This window comes from Tinamus guttatus, unplaced genomic scaffold, assembly GCF_059628265.1.
Source record: "Tinamus guttatus ecotype Peru unplaced genomic scaffold, ASM5962826v1 Tinamus_guttatus_pri_ptg000240l, whole genome shotgun sequence".
In the NCBI taxonomy this organism is placed as follows: Eukaryota; Metazoa; Chordata; class Aves; order Tinamiformes; family Tinamidae; genus Tinamus; species Tinamus guttatus.
Window position 1 is genome coordinate 9,224,989 of NW_028288774.1, and position 19,749 is coordinate 9,244,737.

The 19,749-nt window shown below is 46.1% G+C and overlaps 1 protein-coding gene across 1 annotated transcript in view; it reads left to right on the forward strand.

The window, feature by feature from the left end:
- TSPAN4 (tetraspanin 4) overlaps positions 1–19,749 on the forward strand; it is a 133,666-nt gene that overhangs the window by 102,043 nt on the left and 11,874 nt on the right. The window contains exon 4 of the mRNA XM_088525828.1: positions 17,266–17,367. Coding sequence (XP_088381954.1) covers positions 17,266–17,367 — 102 coding nt within the window. The remainder of the gene's footprint in view (positions 1–17,265; positions 17,368–19,749) is intronic.

A 19,749-nucleotide genomic window follows, 5' to 3' on the forward strand; every position in this document is an offset into this window, starting at 1 on the left:
CAAACTCATACTGAGCATCTGCTCTACATCATAGGTCCCCTCATCAGCACCTCATCTTGAGCACCACGGCACTGCACAGTGCTGCTGAAAACTGTGGTTTGAATTCTTGCTATGAAGTTCAGAGGTAGGAAGGAGTTTCAGCAAGTGTGACAGGCGCTAGCCCTAGGGGAGATACTTTAAAAGGTATAGGACTGACATAATCAGAGCAACCAAGTAAATCTGTAATCGTCTTTAATACAGTCTGATTACCTTTAATCATCTGAGATCTTGGCGTCTCTGAATCTTTTTGCTAATGAGCACCAAAATTGGTGATACGTTTCAGTGGAAAATGGCAGAACTGCAAGAGAGAGAAGCAAATTTTGTGTAAAGGGATATATCCTACTAGGAAGCAGGAAGAGAAGTTTGTGCTGGCATTTCTGAGCAGGTGCACTTCCTATCTGCAAGTTCTCAGTGCCCCAACAAGCTGGGTAATGAGGAGCGCGCTTGATTTTAGTGCTATGTCCTGGCATTAGCACTGTGAGCCCTACAGCACAACCTCTCTAACCTCGACGCAATTGGAGTTCACTTCAGCCTTCTCAGTGAAGCTCATTCATCTACTAACCCTCTTCCTACTGCTACAAGGTGGCTTCACGCTACTAGATAGAAATATATGTTTCATTTTTCCTGCTTGCAGCATTTCTAACATGACTGCCATCAGCCAAGGATGCTGTTGCTCTGCCACATAGCTGTGCCATCAGGCCACCTTGTCACCCCGATGGCCAGAACAGCTCAACGTGTCATCCTACTGCACTGTCCTGATGTCTCCTCTAGCAGTAGTCCTAACCTCAGCATTAGGAAGCCTTTGTAGGGGTTGGCTTGAAGGGTATATTAAAGTGCAAACTGAATTTAATGTTACAAATTGGTAAATTATGTAAATAAAGTAAAAGGAAAAAGATTCAAAAGATCATTGAAGATATTTAGGAAAGAAACTAAAAAGCCTTTCTCCAAAGAATACTGAAGTGGAAAGTCATGAAGCGTGTAAGCAGCAAGATTCTGATTCGAAAACAGATGTTTGTTAGATTCATTGCATAAGACATTTAGTTTTTCTTTTGAAAATTCAGAATCAAGAGTGTTGCAATAAGACTTCAATTAATCAAAATTACTGAAGGGATGTTTAAAAGATGAGAAAAGAATCAACAAGAGAATCAATACTCTATACAATGCACTTGCACAAAAAAACATCCTGTCCATTTCTTTCAAGTCCACCTTTTGCTTGCTGAATGGTGAGTGCATTGTAGCTGGCAAAAGAGCCACTGAATGCATTCAAACAGAGAGAAGCAACAGGTTTTCCAAGGTCAAGCAGCTTGAGGAAAAAAATAAATTGATTTTCCTTTGGAGGCGAATGTGTTGCAAAGCTCCAAGTGTGTTGAGAGGAGGCTGTTTTTTAAGTATTTTTTAAATATTGGAGTTGTGCCCTGCTGCTGCCCCAGCAATAATGGCCTCGCAGGGGCCGGGGGGTTTAGCAGCCCCGAGCGCTACCGCTCGTGGCAGGTCCTGCCGGGAATTCGCCTGTCTGGGCTCTCTGCCATCCCCTGTTTGGCAGATAGATGCGAGTGACCAGGCTTAAAAACAGCCCAGCCACCCCCTGGCATGTGCCCTTCTAAACAAGCCCAGTGCACACGAGCAGCGTGGTGTTTTAGATCAGTATTTGTTCTAGTCTGGTTATGTGGCGTCCAGGAGGATGCCGTGCAGGGTTATGGCCTGTAAAGGACAGCTGGTAAGGCCTTGCCCATGCCACACCTCGGGGGTTTAACGTTATGACTTCTCATTAATCTCTCTCTTTTTTTAAAATCACATAATAAATTCAGGATTTCAAGTTTCATTTTTCCTTGTGAACATTTCCCGTGCTCTGTGAGGGACTATACCTCACCTGTGCCTGTATTTAAGACAGCAGTGGAAGAACAGAGCAAAACCCAGCTTCTACCTTACCACATGGATAAAAGCAGGTGGAGAGTGAATTGCATTTTATAACGTAGGTCTTAGGTGTTTTATAATGGATTGGTCTTTTGCTCTCAGTCTTAAAAACCCAGGAAAAGGGCAGGTGAAGTTTCTTGCTTTGCGTGTGCCCGTCTCTGAAGAATTCAGAGGAGAGAAAACTGCCTTCTCCATATACCAAGGGCTATAGGATTTGCCTCCACGCTTCAAACGAAGCTCCTGGGAAAGCATTTTGGTACAAAACAGTGTAGCTGCCAGATGAACCAGGTTTTATGGGTTGGCTTGAAGGCATGTTAACCTGAGCAAAGGTTTTATGTTGCTGCCTTTTCTTGAGGAGCACAAGCTGCCTCCCCATCACCTTCCTCCAGCAAACCTGGAGCGGAGACAGGAGCTGGCAGGTGACGGAGCGGAGCGGGAGCCCACGCTCGTCGCTTTGCCAGAGATGGAGATGGTCAGTGCCCGGCCTGGGAGCTTGGCTTCCAGGTCCCATCTTCTCCATCAGGTACAAACTGTGGGGAAATGGCTGCGCAAAGCTCTCCTGGCAGCACTGGTTGGCTGGCTGTCCCTCTCACCTAACAAGTGTGGCCCAACAGCACCAGTAACTTAATGTGGTTAAAACCGGCTCCCAGGGAAAGGAGTGAGGAGGGACATCCTGGGCTTGTGTCCCATTAGTCCTGAGCAGCCTTGCTCATGAATCCTGTAGCTTTGGCAGCAAGAGACCCTCCTTCTGCTTTGTTATCTGCAAGAAAATAAATTACACAAGCATAGAAATTCATGAACGATGAATATTGCAATTAATTTTGTTAAAGTCTCTCAATATATTCAGCTTGGGAAGAGGAAGGAAGGAGAAGCTTATTGCCATTTTTGAGTCTGAGACCACAAATCTTGCTCGGCTTTCACTTTAAGATAAAAATAAATCTATAAGGAATCCAAAAACCCCTTTGTTTATTTTATATATTGTAGGAATGAGAAATGATGAAAGCACCAATGTAAAGTAATGCTAACACCTCTATCCCCATGTTAAATTGATTAACATGGGGAAAACACATTAATAGCTTTTTTATTGCTAGGCTGAAAACTTTATAATGGCATTTATTGGACTGTGGCTGAAATGTGAATGGCAGATCTTTATAAATCTCAGCTGCTCTGTGCTGGTGTAAACACTCTCAGAAAATGTTTTTAGAACCAGCATCCAGACTGAGCTTTCTCAGTTTTTCCCATTTAGCCTTTCATTTGTACCTATTAAGCAGGCAATCACATTGCAGATGAGAAGTTGGGTGCGAAGCTGGCTGTACTGGATGTGCAGTTTTTTCCTCTTGATGGCCAAAACAGGTGCGTGTAAATGTTTCATCAGCACAGCCATTAAGTTCCCCACAGTAAATTTAGCCACGAGCTTTCTAGAGAGGCTTGCTTTATATTTAATTTAGATCTAAAAAAGGAAGTAGCAGGCTGATTTAAAATGCATTGCATTCAGCTTATTTAATATTCTTATTCTCATATATTCTTATTCATTGTACCTATGTGCAAAATGAATGAGCAAGTCGCAGAAATAGGCACTCCGCTCACAGTGGCCAGGGTGGTGACTCTATCACAGGCGCAACCTGCCTTGGGAAAGGGATGGTCCTGCCATAAGATCTGCTGGAGCGACCCCCCAAAGAGCCCAGCTGCACCAGGGACGCTGTGCAGAGCCGCTCCGCTCGTCTCCCATCTCCCAGGGCTGGATGGGTGCCACTGTGCTGCAACAAATGAACGTGTTTTTTAATCACATCTGTTCAAAACAGGTGGCCAGAAACTGTAACTGCTGGATTGAGGAAAGGTTGGTGTGATAAAGGAGGTGTAATAAATAAAGTGTGATAAATAAGGGGCTGCCTGGGATTAAAGAAATGTCTAACAGGTTGTGCGGAAGGGAGCAGCAGTGCACGAAGGGGGTTTTGCCTCATAGTGTCAGGTCCGTACAGGTTGGCGAGAGGTCCTGAGAGGTGCATTTGATGTCATTTGTTTGGAAACTGTCTGCTGGGTAAAGTTCTAAATCTTTTACAAATCTGTTCAACCAAGATCTTCATCTTTCTCCAGCTCTAACATGTCCTCAAGCAGAATCACAGCCCTGAGCATCATGAGGGATTAAACTGATAGGAATATCTGGGCCCCTCTGTGGTGTCTTGCTTGCCCTGGTGCCCGGCGTTACTTGCTGTCTGCTCCCTGCTCTTTGGGAGGATGGACTTTACTGCGCTTCATCCTTGCAAGAGCTCCCGTAGTCATAGGGACACTTATTACTTCAGCTTTTTCTCAAGTTTAGCTTCTGTCACAATTTCTAGGTTTTAGAAGATAATTTTAACAATTTTGGCAGCTCTCTTCAATTGCCTGTGGAAATAAAGCTGATTTTTTGCCTGATTTTTTGTTTTCTGCCAAGAAGGGTCCTTTGCAGTAAAAGAGATCACATTTTCCATCCTCATCGTTTCCTATCTTGTTTCATCACGAATCATGCTCCATTAGAGTCCTAATGTTTCTATCAATAAATGATGGATTTGCCAATGGTGATATAAGTTTAAAATTACTTGTGAAAACTTAATGAAGCCCTGCAAATCACGAATTAGACTTCAAAGAAATTGTCTCTGACAGTTAAAAACTGTAAGGCCAAAGTAATTTTAAGGGTGGTATTACTTCCCAACATAATTTATGTATCAGGTCAAAACAGAGGTAGCTCTGTGGGAATTGCTGTTATTTTTTAAAGCAAATCACAGTTTGCCTTTTGCTGCAGTAACTTTTTTCTTTCGGTGTGTTTTGCATAAGTGACACTCTCTCACAGGGAAAAACCTGCCTTGCCCACAGCTGGCTGTCGTGAGTGATGGACCGCTTCTAATCCAGGGTCCTGGGCTTTGGCGGAGATGCGGGAAGCTCCTGGTTCACTGCTGCGGCGACACGGGACAATTCTGGTTCCTGGACTTGGAGCCTCCTCACCAGCCTCCCATGCGGAGGCTCCCTGCCATTGCACTTGGAAAGGAGAGCCCAGGTGCTCCGGGCGGCCGCGCGCCGTCCCCTCGGGAGGCCGTGCAGGACGGGCTGCCTGTCCCACGGGGCTTGGCCGATGCCATGAGGAAGGGGCTCCCCTGCCTCAGAAGGACGTGTGAGCGATTTGCTGGCACTCGGGGCACATTCATTTACTAATTAGATGTGTGAGACAAAAACAGAGTTCGCTGTCCTAAATTCAGAATTTCTAATGCAATCCTGAGCAGGGTGAATATCTGACATGAATAAGATAACCGGAAGAGTCACACTACCCCAGTGGTTCTCTTACTTCTTTCTTCCTATCCCCCAAATGCAAGGAGATAGGAGAGGACAGAGGTCAGAGATTTTAACTGTTTTATACCAGAAAACTGGTAAAAACTTGTAATCCTGGTGCCTGTAGACTTTATGCAGATTTGGTAACATTCTCTGTGCCGTGTGGCGACAGAGTGGAAGTCAAGGCATTTCTGACTGCTGTCAGTCTCCCAGGTGGTGATGGGAGCCTCTGCTCTCCAGAGTTGTACTAAAAGGGTTTCTAATAGGGCTCAAAGCAAGCAGGAGTACGGTTTGCATTGCTCAGTGTGCCATAAACAGAGTTCAAATGCTCCCCCTCTCTCTATTAACTTTTGCTGAAAGAACCCTGCATACCTTCTTCTGGAGGATTCAGAGATTGCTTCACTAGGTGGAATACGAAGGTTGTCTCTGACTGCAGAACGTCAATCAGTGTTTCCTTCATTAAACTAATCACCGGTGAGCTGTAATCTTTGCCAAACTCTTGAGCCTTGATTCAAAGACATTATTGATTGCACCTCATTCCTCCATAAGTTCTCCCAAAGATTATTTATTTCACAGTTACACTTGTGCCTTGTTTCTGTCTTGTATTTGTCTAGCTTAAACTTCTAACCATTAGCTCTCATTATGCCTTTTTCTGGTAGATTAAAGTGCTCTCTGCTGCAGAGATTGCTTCTCCACGTAGGTGCCAGAAGACAGTAATCAGGCTGTGCTTTAGCCCTGCCAATCCTTTGCGTTTGTACAAGAGCTGTGTTTGCCACTTGAAGTGAAACTTGTGTCTCCCCACGTCAGCTGTTTTTGTAGGGCTTCTCAAAACTCCTTATAAATTTCCAATGTATTCCTGAAACTGTATGTGCCAGCTGTGGGGCGCAGCCGCAGCGCAGCTTGCGCTGAACCCACCCCGACCCTTCAGCGCAATGACGGGGCCCGCGGAGCACAGTCCTCTCCGTTCACTTAACCCTTCACACTGATTTTCTCCCTTCCAGAATGTGGTTTCCAGTCTCACAGAGCGACCCCTCTTCTTGGGTCCTGACTGTCTGTGGTGAATTGGGCTGGGTAAGACACCAGGAAGCCCAGAAGGCTGGGTGATCTCCATAGGTTATTTAACGCTCAGCAACTTTGCCTTAGCTACAAAATTTAATTAGCAGTGATTTTTATACTTCCTTCCCTGGTAATCAGAAAAGTATTGAATAACATTGAGTCAGGAAGCCACTAAAACCTCCAGTGTATAGATCCTTTATTTTTAATGATGTTCTTTAGCTGTAAATTTACTTTTCAAAATTGATTCAATGTGGTTGCAGTGATTTTCCTTTTTTCTTCTACCTCTGTAAACCTTAAACCCGACAGTAAATTTCAGTGAGATTTGAGCTACTTAGAGGTGCCAAGAGCAATAAGTTCAGATAAGTTTTGTGAAAACACTCAAAGGTGAGAGACCCAAATGACTAGACCATGGCAAAAAGGCCTCGGTGTGAATGCAACCATTATTATTAGACACTAAAAAATCCAAGGGGGAAGAGAGGCAGAAAACACTTCATAGCTCTTGGGCCTTGTGGGGATTTTGGAAGAGAGGTAGCAGCAGCCCAGGTTGCAGGAGCCCTCAGCCCGTACTGTAGACTCGCGGCCACCCGGCCGCTTGTGCTGCCACTGAGCGACCGGTGGCTCCAGGCGGTTTGTGCGTGTCTATGGGCAGCTCCGGACACTACCTACACGATCCCGCCAAGCTGAGATTATTTTAGTCTGGTCTCAGAGACAAATCAGAGATGCTTGAGGTCTGTGCAGAGTAACCTTTACAAATGGGGCAAGCACCTATAAGTGACTGGCAGTCAATTAACTGAAGGTGAAGTGGTGCAGTGGAGATGCGCCCTTCCAGGAGCCTGATTAAGGTGCAGCTTGTGCTTCAGCCTGATTTGAAGTGATTGCCCTCTGATGGAGATGGTGGAGCGGCCAGCGGTGGTTTGATTGAGGCTGGATCAGTGTGGACAGCCCGCTCCGTGCTTTCCATGTGACCTTGTTCTCTTGTTGTGAGGCAGGCGGAGAGGTAACAGCTCCGCAAATGTCCTTGCTCCTTCCTAGATGGTGACTCCTCTGCCTTTGCAATGGGGTTATTTAATAGGGCTGGGGGAACTGTTAATGAGGACTGAGTTTTTTTAATACTAAGCTGATTTCAGGCTCTAAAGCCAGGTTGACAATGTTCTGAGCATTAAAATTCAGTTAACAAAGAAGTATTTTTTAACCATGCCAATGTACGGTATCATTTTAGCCACTGTGTTTCCTCTTTCTGTGTGGCAGGTGTTTGCTGTAGGAGGGTCATGGTACCACATCACCACTCTCCCCTTAGCCTCCCTGCTGTCTGAATGTGACCCAGAGACTCCACGGTATCTGTGGACATTGTGAAGGCAGGTGCACTGCAAAGAGCTGCCCAAACCCTGCAGCCAAACTGCCCCGCGGTGGCGACTCGCTGCAGCTGCGTGTCCCCTTGACGGGGCGATGCAAGCAGTCAGGGCTGCCCCTTCCCCCGGCCGCTGCCGCGTGCCCGTGCGCAGCACACGCAGGGGCCCGACGCGCTCACCTCCCTCCTCCGGAGCAGCAGCCCTCATTTTTCTGTGTTTAATGTATGAGGGAAGACGCTGGTCCCCTGCCCCGCTCAGTCTGTGTGACTGCCCATGAGACACGCAGCTCCTGCTGCTGTTTATAGAGGGCACTGGGAACTTGTGCTTTGTGTCATGCAAGTGCAACCACAGTTTGCTTATTTGTCTTCTGTTATTATGGAAAGCAATCTCCTCAGTCTTTTGCAGCAACTGAGTCCCAAATCAGTCCCTTCAAGATAAAATCTGCTTTCAGGGAAGCATAGTGAAGAGCTGTGGTTATTCGCTTCACTAAAACAAGGGAGGCATTTAATAAGTTACTCAGTTGGGTTGCTTTTGTCTTCTACTAGCGTCTGAAGACATTCTACAGGCCAGTTTGAAATCTCTCCACTGATGATGATTAAAAAGAAAATACAGGTAGTTCCAGCTGCTGGAGGAGGTCAGACTGCCGCGACGTCCAAGCTGGCGTCTCGCAGAGGGACCGGCTCCCAGGCTCACGTTACGCCCCAGCAGAAACGTGCTTAAGACATCGATGTACCGCGTCACTCCTCCCAAGGCGCTAGAAACGTGAGCAGTGCCCCTGGTGTCAGCGGAGCCGGGCAGGTTTGCACCAGCACAAGGGAGTTGGCCCTGAGCTGACCTGACCTTGTGATTTGGGGAAATGTGCACCCAGACTCGACAGGATGAACGCATCTTTCAGGAGGAAAATCTTGGCATGGAGACAGTACTTGCCGGCTTGGGCGTTCAGCAGAGGTATTGAGAGCCTCTTGAGGCAGCTGTTGCGAGCGGCCCTGCTCGGCGTGTGCAGAGCAGCCCCGCGAGCCTCCAGGGCCCCGGCGCTGCCCTGGCCGCGTGGGCCGCTCGCGTCGCCGCTCGCTCCTGCCCTGGCGTGCGCCAGTCGCCCTCGTGACTGCGGCCGCAGGACGCGTGGCTTCCGCACTAGGCCTCTGATTCCCTCCCCTCTAAGGACAATGCTAATGCTCCTTTCAGCATTATTTCTTTAAAATGAGTTGATTTCAGAGAAAAAATAATAAGGCAGGCTGTGGGCATATCTTGCTTTCCTCCAAGGATTAACTTTTCCAGGACATAGGAAGACCCAGTTTCATCCTAACCCCTTCCCCAGGATCCCCAGGATCTCCCTGCATGCCTGGCTCTCCAGACAGGTTTCTCCAAAAAGAGCAGCACATCGTAACCCTTCAGTGGGCTCTTCTCCATTTTTTTTAATTGGTCTTTTAGTTCCAGTACAGAGGAAGGTGACTCACCAGCAGCCATTATTTTCCCTTGTTTGAAGGACTCAAGACAATTCTTCCTCCCAGTGCATGATTTACCCAGCCCTTTCTCCCACTTGCTGTATTTATTGCTGTGGTTGTTCTAGCGGAGAGTGGAGCTGACAATATTACACAACCAAGAGGTGGCAGTTTAGGCGCCTGTGATGATTAGCTACGGGGAGCTTTCATGGACAAATACTGTGTTTTAGCTTACATTTTCCCACCAAAGGCATAAATTTAAAAGAAAAATATCTTCAGTTACTTGGCTTTGAAGTTAGTCCACATTTACATGGATTGTGGGACTGACTCATTTGTTAGGAGGGGAGGAATGAAGGGTTTGCCTTTCCCAACCCCCCCCCCTTGCCTTGTATGTCAGTAGGTTTGCTTGGAAAGCTCCTTCGTTCACCTTTAAATGAAGTAAATGAGTACCATAAATAATTAAAACGAAGGCTAATCCCATGGGATGGCTTAAAGGGCAAGCAGCCAAGTCCTTCCTCTCTGCGAGTGAACTGCTGGTCTGCCCTTTCCCAGCTCTCAGCACCTGCAAAGGGAATCTGTGCCCAGTGACCCAGTGTCCCCCACGCTGCCGAAAGCCTCAGCAGTTTCTGCAGGGGAGGGTGCTCATCTCCCTGCTTTGCGTTGCCTCTGCACAACCCGAAGCCTCTGTCCCTTGCTGTCCTTTTTTTTTTTTCCCCTGATTTTTTTATTTGGTCTGCCTAAATGGAGATAACAGGTTGTTAGCACTTGGGATGGACAGAACTACCTTTCATGTCTCCTGGCAAGCAAAGGCTCAACAGCATGAATCACGTTAATTAGCATCCCTCCCCGTTTGCTTATCCGAGGTTACACTGGTGACTGTTGAGGACAAATGAAAGTGATTGTCTCTCACAAATGCTGAATACAGATAGCCTGGGCTTAGCCTCACCATAGGTGCGGGTTTTGAGAGAACGAGCATTCCTGCTCTCCTGTGGGACTCCCATGGTGGCCCCAGGGCAGTAACAGCAGAGAGAGAGAGACCTGAAATGAAGCCAGAGTAGGCCCAGTGGCAGCACTCAGAGCAGTCTCGACATCCTGGCATAGGTGAGATCCTGTAGACACTAGCGATCAAGGAGAAATCATTATTTACTTGGAGGGATTTTGGGTCCAGCACTGGCGGCAGAGCGCGGGAGCTGGGACCACATCTGGGAAAGTCAACTGGAGTGAGGAGGTGGCGGCACAGGCAGGAAACAGGGCTTCAAGGATGGGTCAGAAGGTCTGCAGGACACCAGGGTGATGCAGCAAGACTCCAGAGCACTACTGGGGAAAGCAGCCTGTGGAATATATAATCTGGAAAAGGGGGAATACCAGTTTGCTTACACCAAAAGGTCCCTTAGGAGGGATCCCCACAAGCCGAATCGTTACTGCTGTGCTAGTAAAGGCCTGCATTTCTCAAGGAAGCAGGAGCATTTTTGTGTTCACACACTCAAAATGCCTCCCACATGCTGACAGACTTTTGTCAGTCAAAATGGAAAAACATCCAGGAATGGAGTTAATGTCCTAGTAATTGATTTACTGTGTCAGCCTTTTGTGTATGGATTTGTGCCCTGCCTACTTTTACCCAGCCCCATGTTTGCTGAAGCTTTAGAGCTGCCTAGAAATCAGAAGCTGCAAGCCAAGATTTAATGTTCAAAATGTATATTCCTAGGTTCAGTAGGAAGAAACAAGCTATCTTTGTTGGTGGTGTTGGCGGTTTTGGGGGTCTAGGACTGATCTAGGATGTTCACGTCCTCTTAAATAAGCAGTCAGCTGTGCTGCTGGATTAAGTCTGTGTGCATGCCAAGAATGTGCAGAGCAGCATCTTAACATTTTGAGGCCTTATCTCTGAACTAGTTATGAGGCACTTTTATTTAAACGAGCCTGGGGACCTGCACAAGTTATTCAGCTGTTGCTGTGCAGATTGCAGTGGTCCCTCAGCAGTGTCCCTCCTGCTACCAGCAATGATGTAAACATTGACTTTTATATGGAGCAACGAGAAAACACCACTCACTTGGACTTTCAGGGACTCATTTGGAATAAAATAGGGTGAAGTTTACTGAAAATAATTGCATTTGCTCCTGAATGAAAATATTTGAGTTGTGTGTAACTAACTCAGTGACCTGTCATGCTTGCAATAGCTCCACCTCCCAGGCCTGTAGAGAGGGTTCAGCAGCAGTAGCACTACAGGATTAGTTCTGCCCACCCCCCCAGTGATGAGTGGAATGAGTTTCTATTTATTTATTTGATTGAAAATTTGGCTCCTCTACTTGGTCATCCAGATGTGCTGTTCTGCTTGATCTCTCAACATCTATTCCTGGGACAGGGATGGCTCCTACCTGTGAGTAATGGTGCAGATGGCTCCGCAGGTAGTATGGAAAGCAGGGAAACAGCAAAGCAGCCCCGGACTGCGGTGCTGGGCAGCTGGGAGCAGCCTTTGCAAAACCTGCTTGTTTTACTGCTTCCAGATGCTGGCGCCATGCAGAGCATGTAAGCACTATTTAAAAACAAAATGCGATGGTGCTGGGATTCCCTGGTGTTTTAGCAGAAGGACGATGTTCCCTTCGGGAGCGCCTGAGTGGTCCAGCGCCTTGGTCCCTGGCTTCGAGCAGAGGGAGGTGCTTGCAAGCAGGAGGCAGTGACTGAACCTGCAATTAATTGTAAGCACAAGTCACAGACCAGAGAACTCCTCTGATAACGCAGGCTTTTTTGACCTGCTTGTTACAATTTTGTTGTAAACCCATTATAGCTATTAGATTCTTGTCAGAAGGGGTGATGGGAGATGCTCTTGCAGTTTTCCCAGCTCCCTCTTCCCACCATTGTCCTTTTTAACCCCTTGTGGCCAGATGGGAGGTCCCTAATGGCAGGGCTGGTCCCAAATGCTGTACAGGCTCTGACAGTGTTCAAGTGCTTCTGCCACATGGTGGTGGGAGTTTTAGGCCAAGCCTTTGAAGGCATGAAGTTATTCCAGGTTTACAAACAGGAAACTGAAGCAGGGGGGCGAGAGGGAAGGTGCCTTATCGGGCCCTGTGCAGCCTGTGGCCTCAGCGTGCAGCACAGCCGGGCGCTCTCCCTCCTGCTCCCCCAGGCGTTGCTTGTGGAGCTCTGGTCCTGCCTTCTCCTCACTTCCCTGACAAAGGAGAGGACGTGGTGAATCTTGCTGAGCAGGGCAAGGCGTCCTGGACGTGCCATGTAACGCTGCTGATGCTGGTAAGAAAGAGCTCAACACCTCTCCCTGCCCAGCTGGAGTCTTTTTTGAAGGGTCATTCCCTGGCCTCTTTATACCAGAACTTTATATTTGTAGAGAAATGGGCTAAGAAAGATTTCAGTTGTGCCGAGCGAGCGTACTGTCGTGCTCCTTGGGGATCGTGCACAAAAAGCAAGCTTTTTTTTTTTTTTTTTTTTTTTTGGTACAATCAATCTCATCTCTCCTGGCAGGCAAGAGGGCGCGCACAAATGACCTTATAGATTAGGCACTTTTTCTGTTTACCTTTGATTTCCCACCACCTGCTATTTGTAGGGAAAGATTAGCCAGACATTCAATTAAAAGTTTTGCCCAGTGGGGACCTACTGGCTAGTCTGTCCTTTCTGCAGCTTCGCCTCCCTGGTGGCGAGACAGACAGGTAGCAAGGCAGCCAACAGAAAGGTCAGGAGTATTTAGCCCGCTCTGCTGAAGCGCTGCCAAGGGGGTTTGTCCATGTGGCAAGGTGGTGACTGGCAGCTCTTGGCCCTTTGAAGGCTGCTGGTGGCCACAGCCGGGCTTGTCAGCCAGCCGTGATGCTCCTTGGCGGCTCCTGCCTTGAGAAGAGAGGAGGGGAGGAAGGCAGCGGTGAGACTGCCCGACATGGACATAGCTGCAGCTGAAGTGGCTGCCACAGGGAAATACAGATAAGAAGGAGCCACTTCCTAATCTGGCCTGATTTTTACCCACAGGCAGAGTTTTCAGGGGTGCCGTGTCACTGTGGCTCCAGATGAGCGCACGGTGGCTGGATCCCTGCCCTTCTCAAGCCCTGATGAGCTGCTCCTGGCCGCTTTCCCCGAGTGCAGCTGCAGCTGCTCGCCAGGCCTGTGGCCTCTCCTGCAGCTCCTGGCTCTAGCTCGGACACGGCGGTCGTGCATGGCCTAACACGTGCTGTGTGCAATGCCTACCATGGCGTTAATGGTGGCTTTCAGAAAGCAACGGGACAATGAAATATTTGAGAGGGAAATGAGGGCCTGGTGGAAGGCAAAGTATTTGTAGTGATTTCAGCAGGAACAGGACCTGGCCTTAGATAAAGTGGTAGTAATGTTCTCTTGGCAATGACTTTCCACACTAAGCAACAGGACAGCTTCACCTTATGCTAGCAGAAGCACCACTAAAATCTGATTAGGTCTATAAACATGAATATGGCTCCTATCTAGCTGAAGCCATAAGGCACCAGAATTCACACAGACCTGGTGCCAGGAATAAATTTATTTCTCTGATCTGTTATCTGATGTAAACCAAGGAGAAAGGGATTTTTTTTCCCCTTTTTTGGGTCCAGACTGATAGAAAAATTCTTACTGATCAACCTTCCAGAAAATCTTTCTTTCAAGGAAATCTCTGGCATTGCACATAACTAAAAATAAGCGTCTCATTTCGAGTAATGGTTTGCCTACTGGGAGTTTTTATTATGCTTCGTTGTGGTCCCTCATGAGATAGTTGTGCTTTATGAAAAAAAATGGCTTGTGTATGGGGGAACAGAGTAGATTCATGGGCAGAATATTTAATATAGTACTTGCAGCCCCTGGTTTGTGATAGACATTTTGCCTGGCTGGGGCCTGGGAGCGTAGGGACAAACAAGCTGACAGATTGGTGGATGCCGGGTGGGAGCATTTTTTAACAGCCTTGATGAATCACTGTGTTACAGCTTCTCATTTTCAGAAAGATGATTTCTGAAAAATGAAAGGGAAGGTAGAGAATGAGACAGTTGGGGGTGTTTTCATTTAAATCAAAGATAAAATTCAATTAGAATAAAGATGCATTTAAAAAATCCATGCTATTATGAAATATTTTGAGGAAGAAACCAAATCTAGATTAGCAGGAACAGAATGGCCCAGAGGAGCATTTGCCAGGCCTGCTCCATGCACAGAGGTTGTGTTTTGCCTGCTCCTCAAAGCCAGGAGGATTCACATGTGGAGAGCTGCCAGCAGCGCTTCAGCTGGGGAGCAAAGATCCCGTGCGACCTTGCAGGCAGGTCGCTCAAGCAGAGGCTCATGTGCTTGGGCTGCATGGAGACACTGCCCTCCACAGAGTCCACAGAGAGAAGCAGCGTTTAACATCTCCTGCGTGCTCAGGGAAGTGCAGGGCTTCTTTTACCTCGAGCCTGATTAATTAATGAAGGCAATGAGTTAATTGAAAAGACCCTACGTAGCTGGCTAGAAATCGAGGAGGCACAGATACAGCTAGTGTAGGATTTTATAGTGTTATCTCAGATGCAAGTGGCAGGAGAGCAAAGCCTGGTGCCTGCTTCTCCTTCCTCCTGGTGCTGAAAGCTACAGTCGCAGCCCTCCTGCACACACACACTTCTGGGATTCTGGGGCCAGGGTGATTAGTTTATCTGTTTTCTCACCATACCAAGTTCATCACTGTCTTCTTTAAATTTGGCTTGGTGGGTTTTTTTTCCTGCATCTTGTAGGTATATCAAGCTCTGTAAGAACTTGTGTAGGTCAAAACTGAGACATCATTTATGGATCCACACCATGTACACAGGGCTTGTGGAGAGAGGAAGGCAGGCAGGATTTATCCTGCAGCCAGAACTTAAATAACTGAAGTAATGCTGAACCCCTTTGACACTAGCGTAAGCAAATGGAGAGCATCTAAATGCTATAAGGAGTAACTCTGGGCAAAAAAGGTTTAAAATCAATGACTCTTCAGAGAATAGCACTTTTCAGTGCATTTATAGCACATTCAGTCAGGAGACCAGTTAGAAGCAATAATAAAGGAAAACTCTGTAAAACACTACAGTTACAATCACTCAAAAATTCTATAAATGCATGTACATGTGTGTATAAGGTTTTATATACATATATATATATATGCATTTATACACATTTATGTGTGCATGTATAAAACTGTGAGATTTCCATATAGCTCTATTAGCTGGTGGTCATGAAATAAAAAGAACTCAAAGGTTGTGTTTCATGTCCTGCGTACGTCTGCCTCTTTCCATCTTGCAACCAGAGCTAAGGAAAGAAGAGACACACATGCACAATGCGGCTTTATAAAAAGTGTAAAGCCTCTCCTAAGTGAGATTCAAACAGGCGCTTAATTTTTAAGCCAACACACACAACAGGTCAGACAACGTGCAGGAGCTGGTGTTGAGGACCTGACTTTGTGACAGGGTGGCCAGGGAACATATCTCACCTTGAGTGCCAGGTGAGTCCTGGTGAAAGGGACTGCTGTGATGCCGAGTCGCAGCATCAAACAGTTTGCAGAGCAAAACTTGACTAAAGCAAGGCAACCTTTGCCCTTTGCAGAATAACACAGGGTGTCATTTGGCTTCCCCCCCGTCCCTGATCAGTGAGAGTACCAAGTGTAGGCTGTGTAGCCTGTTTTTTATTATTTTTCCCCTTTCTCTGACTTTTCTGAGGTGTGATAAACTAATATTCCAAATAGACCTGTTTCATCTTCAAAGCAAAAGGTCTACTAGTCAGATAGATCTCACAACTTGGCCATCAATTACACTGGTCATCCTCACTGCTCTTTTTCTGACTAAGAATTACCTCTTCAGCAATTAATTTGCCTCACTGTCTCTGTATCACACTGACTAAATCTCAGCTCTCTCTCAGCCTCGCCACACCACCCTGCCTTTCTGTTCATATCGGTGGGGTTTGCTCTAGAAGCCAGCTGGCCCAGTCGTCACAGGAACCAAGGCCAAAGCAAAGTTGAAACCCCACTCTGTAATTCTGAAGCCAATGCTAGGAATCACCCCCATGCCTATGCATTTATCAGTTATTGCCAGCAATTTTCTTACCTAATCCCAAATTTAATGGTAGGTCTCAGCTTTGTTTTTTCTCCTCAAATTACCAGTTAAGCATGTATAATCTCTGTATAAAAGCAAAAGCAGCTTACGTGGTAATTACAGGTGGGAATGCAGCACCTGCTGTTCAAGCCAGTCAGGCACCGCAAAGCGCTGCAAGGCAGCGGGGACGCGTGTGCTCTGCAGATCAGAGCACTAGCACTGAGCACCCCTGGTGCAGGCGGCTGTGTGGGCATGTCTGAGCAGAGCAACTCAACACTCTTCATTTGTAACAGGAAAATTGAGTTAAGCTGTAAATATCCATTTATTATTTACTTCCATTTTGTTGTTTGCTTGAATCTGTAGAAATGTGCAAGTATAGTTAGATTGGGAGATTGCGTGTGACCTGTTGAGGGCCAGCTGGTTCCATAACAGCCTGCATGACCAGCGGAGAGACTCTCGGCTACAAAGCACCAGCTTCGGTTGCATATACCTCTATAATCAGAACTCTGGAGTGTTATAAAGCCAATGGAAATGCATTTACTTAAGAGCAACCTCCTTTAGCAGTTAAGTCCTTACATCCTGTCTGTGCAGAATATTACATAGGTCTCTCCCTGCTGCTTCAGTCCTACTCGTCCTATCTGTCCCACTCTCAGGAGTTGGGGGCCCTGGCCAATATAACGAGCAGGACTCAGAACATCGCTATGATGTGAGTACTGCTGTTGACCCCACAGAAAGGGCCTAAAAGAAGCTCAGCTTGTTCACAGTAGAAAGCTATGACACTGAAAGGAAGTGTTATGGCTAAATTAATATTTTCAGTTTTAGGTCTCATTTGCAAAAATGAATGATTAAACTGAATCCAGTATTTGCTAGTCAAATGGCTACCAAATGGCCAAAGGGTTTTTCTAGATGTCTGTAATGGAAAACATGAACACTAACAATGGTAACTCCTCCTTCTCAGCAGCCTGCAGATGGCTGTCTCAGATACCAGCTCCAATGGAGAATGCGCAGTTAACTTTTTATTCATGCCTGCATAGTAATTTTTGTCCATTGCCCCTACTCCTTATACTTTGACTCTGAAATGTGGCACTCGGCAAACTTCGGTTGGTTTGTGGTTATTTGCAATGCAGTTTCTCCTGTCATTGATTCCAGATTGACAAGTACGCTCAGCGGGACCTGAAGAAAGGCCTTCATTTATACGGGACAGATGGAAATATTGGCCTAACTAATGCATGGAGCATCATACAAACAGATGTAAGTCTGAATTTCTTTCTTCTCTTTATCCACTGGCTTCTGTAACAGTATATTCTGGGGGAAATCTAATTAAATTCCCATATCCCAAATCAACCTTATCCCCCTCCTCAGTCAGCACATTGGCAAGTAAAGCAGCAGCTTCTTGTGACAAGGAGCAATTTTGTTCTTGTTGTTTGGCTTCTCCTTTGCTCAGGATGATTTCTATTCAATACTTACATCATGTTGACTCCTGAAGATCAATTAATTCTGTGTCTTGTGGAAAATGCAGGACATGGTCAGAGAGGAAAAAAGCAGCTACCTTCCCTTTAAAGTCAAAGGGAACACGACAGCTTACCCTGGAATGAATAGCAATAGTGTAATAACAGGGAGCCACTTCAAACCCTTTTCACTTCTGTCTCCTTTCATGACTGCTGTTGGTTTGCAACCTTCTCCTACTGTCAGCACATTTTTCCCAGCAGAAGCCTGTTGTCCTCCATCACAGATGGGCTGGGATTGCTTTTTGCTTGTTTTGTCACCACTACAATGTCTCTGATAATGCTCTGCTAGCATTTGCCTCAAGAACAGGCTACACTGGGCTCGACAGCTGCCTTCCTCCTTTGTCCTCAGCCGGCTCACTGAGGAAACGCCATCCGTCGCAGTCCAGCTTTGTTGTTTTCAGCCTTCTCCTTTCTAATCAGATCAGTCATTTCTCCTAGATGTAGGCTTTCTAGTTCGATTTCCTCTTCTTTTTGAATGAGGTGCAGTGTCACTTCAAATTTTCTTCAGCTTTAGGAAGAAGTCCCATTACTGTCCTTGCCTCATTCAGAAACTTGGGTAGCTTTCTTGGAGAATCTCCTCTAGAGGCATCAGCATGATACGGACTTGCAGGGCTCTTGTCTCCATTGTCTTAAATTGGCCAAAGAAGATACCTACCCCAATGCTTCTAAGTCTTTGTGAGGTGTTCAGGCTGAGGAATGGGCCACCTACCACATTTTGGTATGAGAAACTTGCTCATCTACCTTTTCCTTCCTCTACTGTCACTTGGGCAGAAGTCTGAATTATGCAGCTTTCAGCTTGGGAGCGTTTGAGATTCACAGCTGCTCTGCTGTGCAATACAGATAGGCAGGCTGCTAAGGAAGGCGCTAGGAAATTAAAAATTCAGGATCACTAGCAGAATCCAGGCTAGACGAGACTTGCCAAGCCCCTGGTGCATCTCCGGAGCTGTGCGAGCTGTCTGTACCGAGCTCAGCAGGTTGGCAGTGACAGCACCGTGTGCGAGAGACTTAGGTGGCTCAGGTCCTGCCAACATGCTAAGCAGCTCTCCATTCCCATCCCATTGCTGGAACAAGGGTACGTGGATGGTGCCTGCTCCTACTTTTAAAAGGCCACGGTATTTAGCAGTCCTTTTTTTTTTTTTTTTTTTTTTTTTTTTAGTATTTTCTCTTCTCAATACTATGATGAAACATGAGAAGCTATTATTAATTGCTTATAAGAGAAATGTATTCAGAGGTTCTAGCCAAAGAGTGCACCATGTGAAATGTAGATTAATTTTTAATATCACTACTTGTTTTAAAAAATTGTAAGTTCCCCAAAATCAATTAACTTTGCTTAGTCAAAATATAATAGAATTTTTTATTGTTAAGATGTTTGCAGTAAATATTAATCAGGCTTCAGTAACATCTCAAGAAGTACTAAAAAGGTATGTCAAAGATAGAAGGGAAAGCATTATTTGGTGGACTTGTGGGATGTAAAACTCATGCTTTTGCTTTTCTTCCTGGAAAACAGGTGTCTATGGTGGCATTTCTAGTTCACCTATCGATATTTTTTTCCAAGAAGTTCCCAAATTAGACCTGATTCAGAAACAATGTACAAGAATACTAGAATTCTGAAATTTACTTTTAGTGAGAAATTTAAAATTAGTGATGTGATTATAACCCATAAAAAGAGGACAAAGAGGAAAAAGGTTTTTGAAAGTAGAGAGCTCTGTAATTTTTGGAAAGGAAGCGCAATGTGATCCAAAAGCTAGAAATTTAAGATACACATATTGGATGGTGAAAGGCAGAAGGATGGCACATTCTCTCACCCATGTCAAGATAACGTTTGTCTAAAGGAAACTATCTTGCTCAGCCACAAGTTTGGTCTTGAGGCAGGACTGGATGTTCTGTGGCTTGTGTAGTGCAACAAATCATGCTAGACTATAACAGTGGTTACCCTGACCTTCAGACCTGTTACAATTTGAGTGCCTTAAAAACTTAAGGTGAAACTAAATTCAGCTAGTTCTCAGAACTGCAAAAGATAACTGGGAAAAGTTACCCTACAAGTCACATACACTCACATCAAATCATTCTTTCTAGCATAACTACTGTGAAATTACCAGGCACTGGTCTTGACAGTGCTACAGTG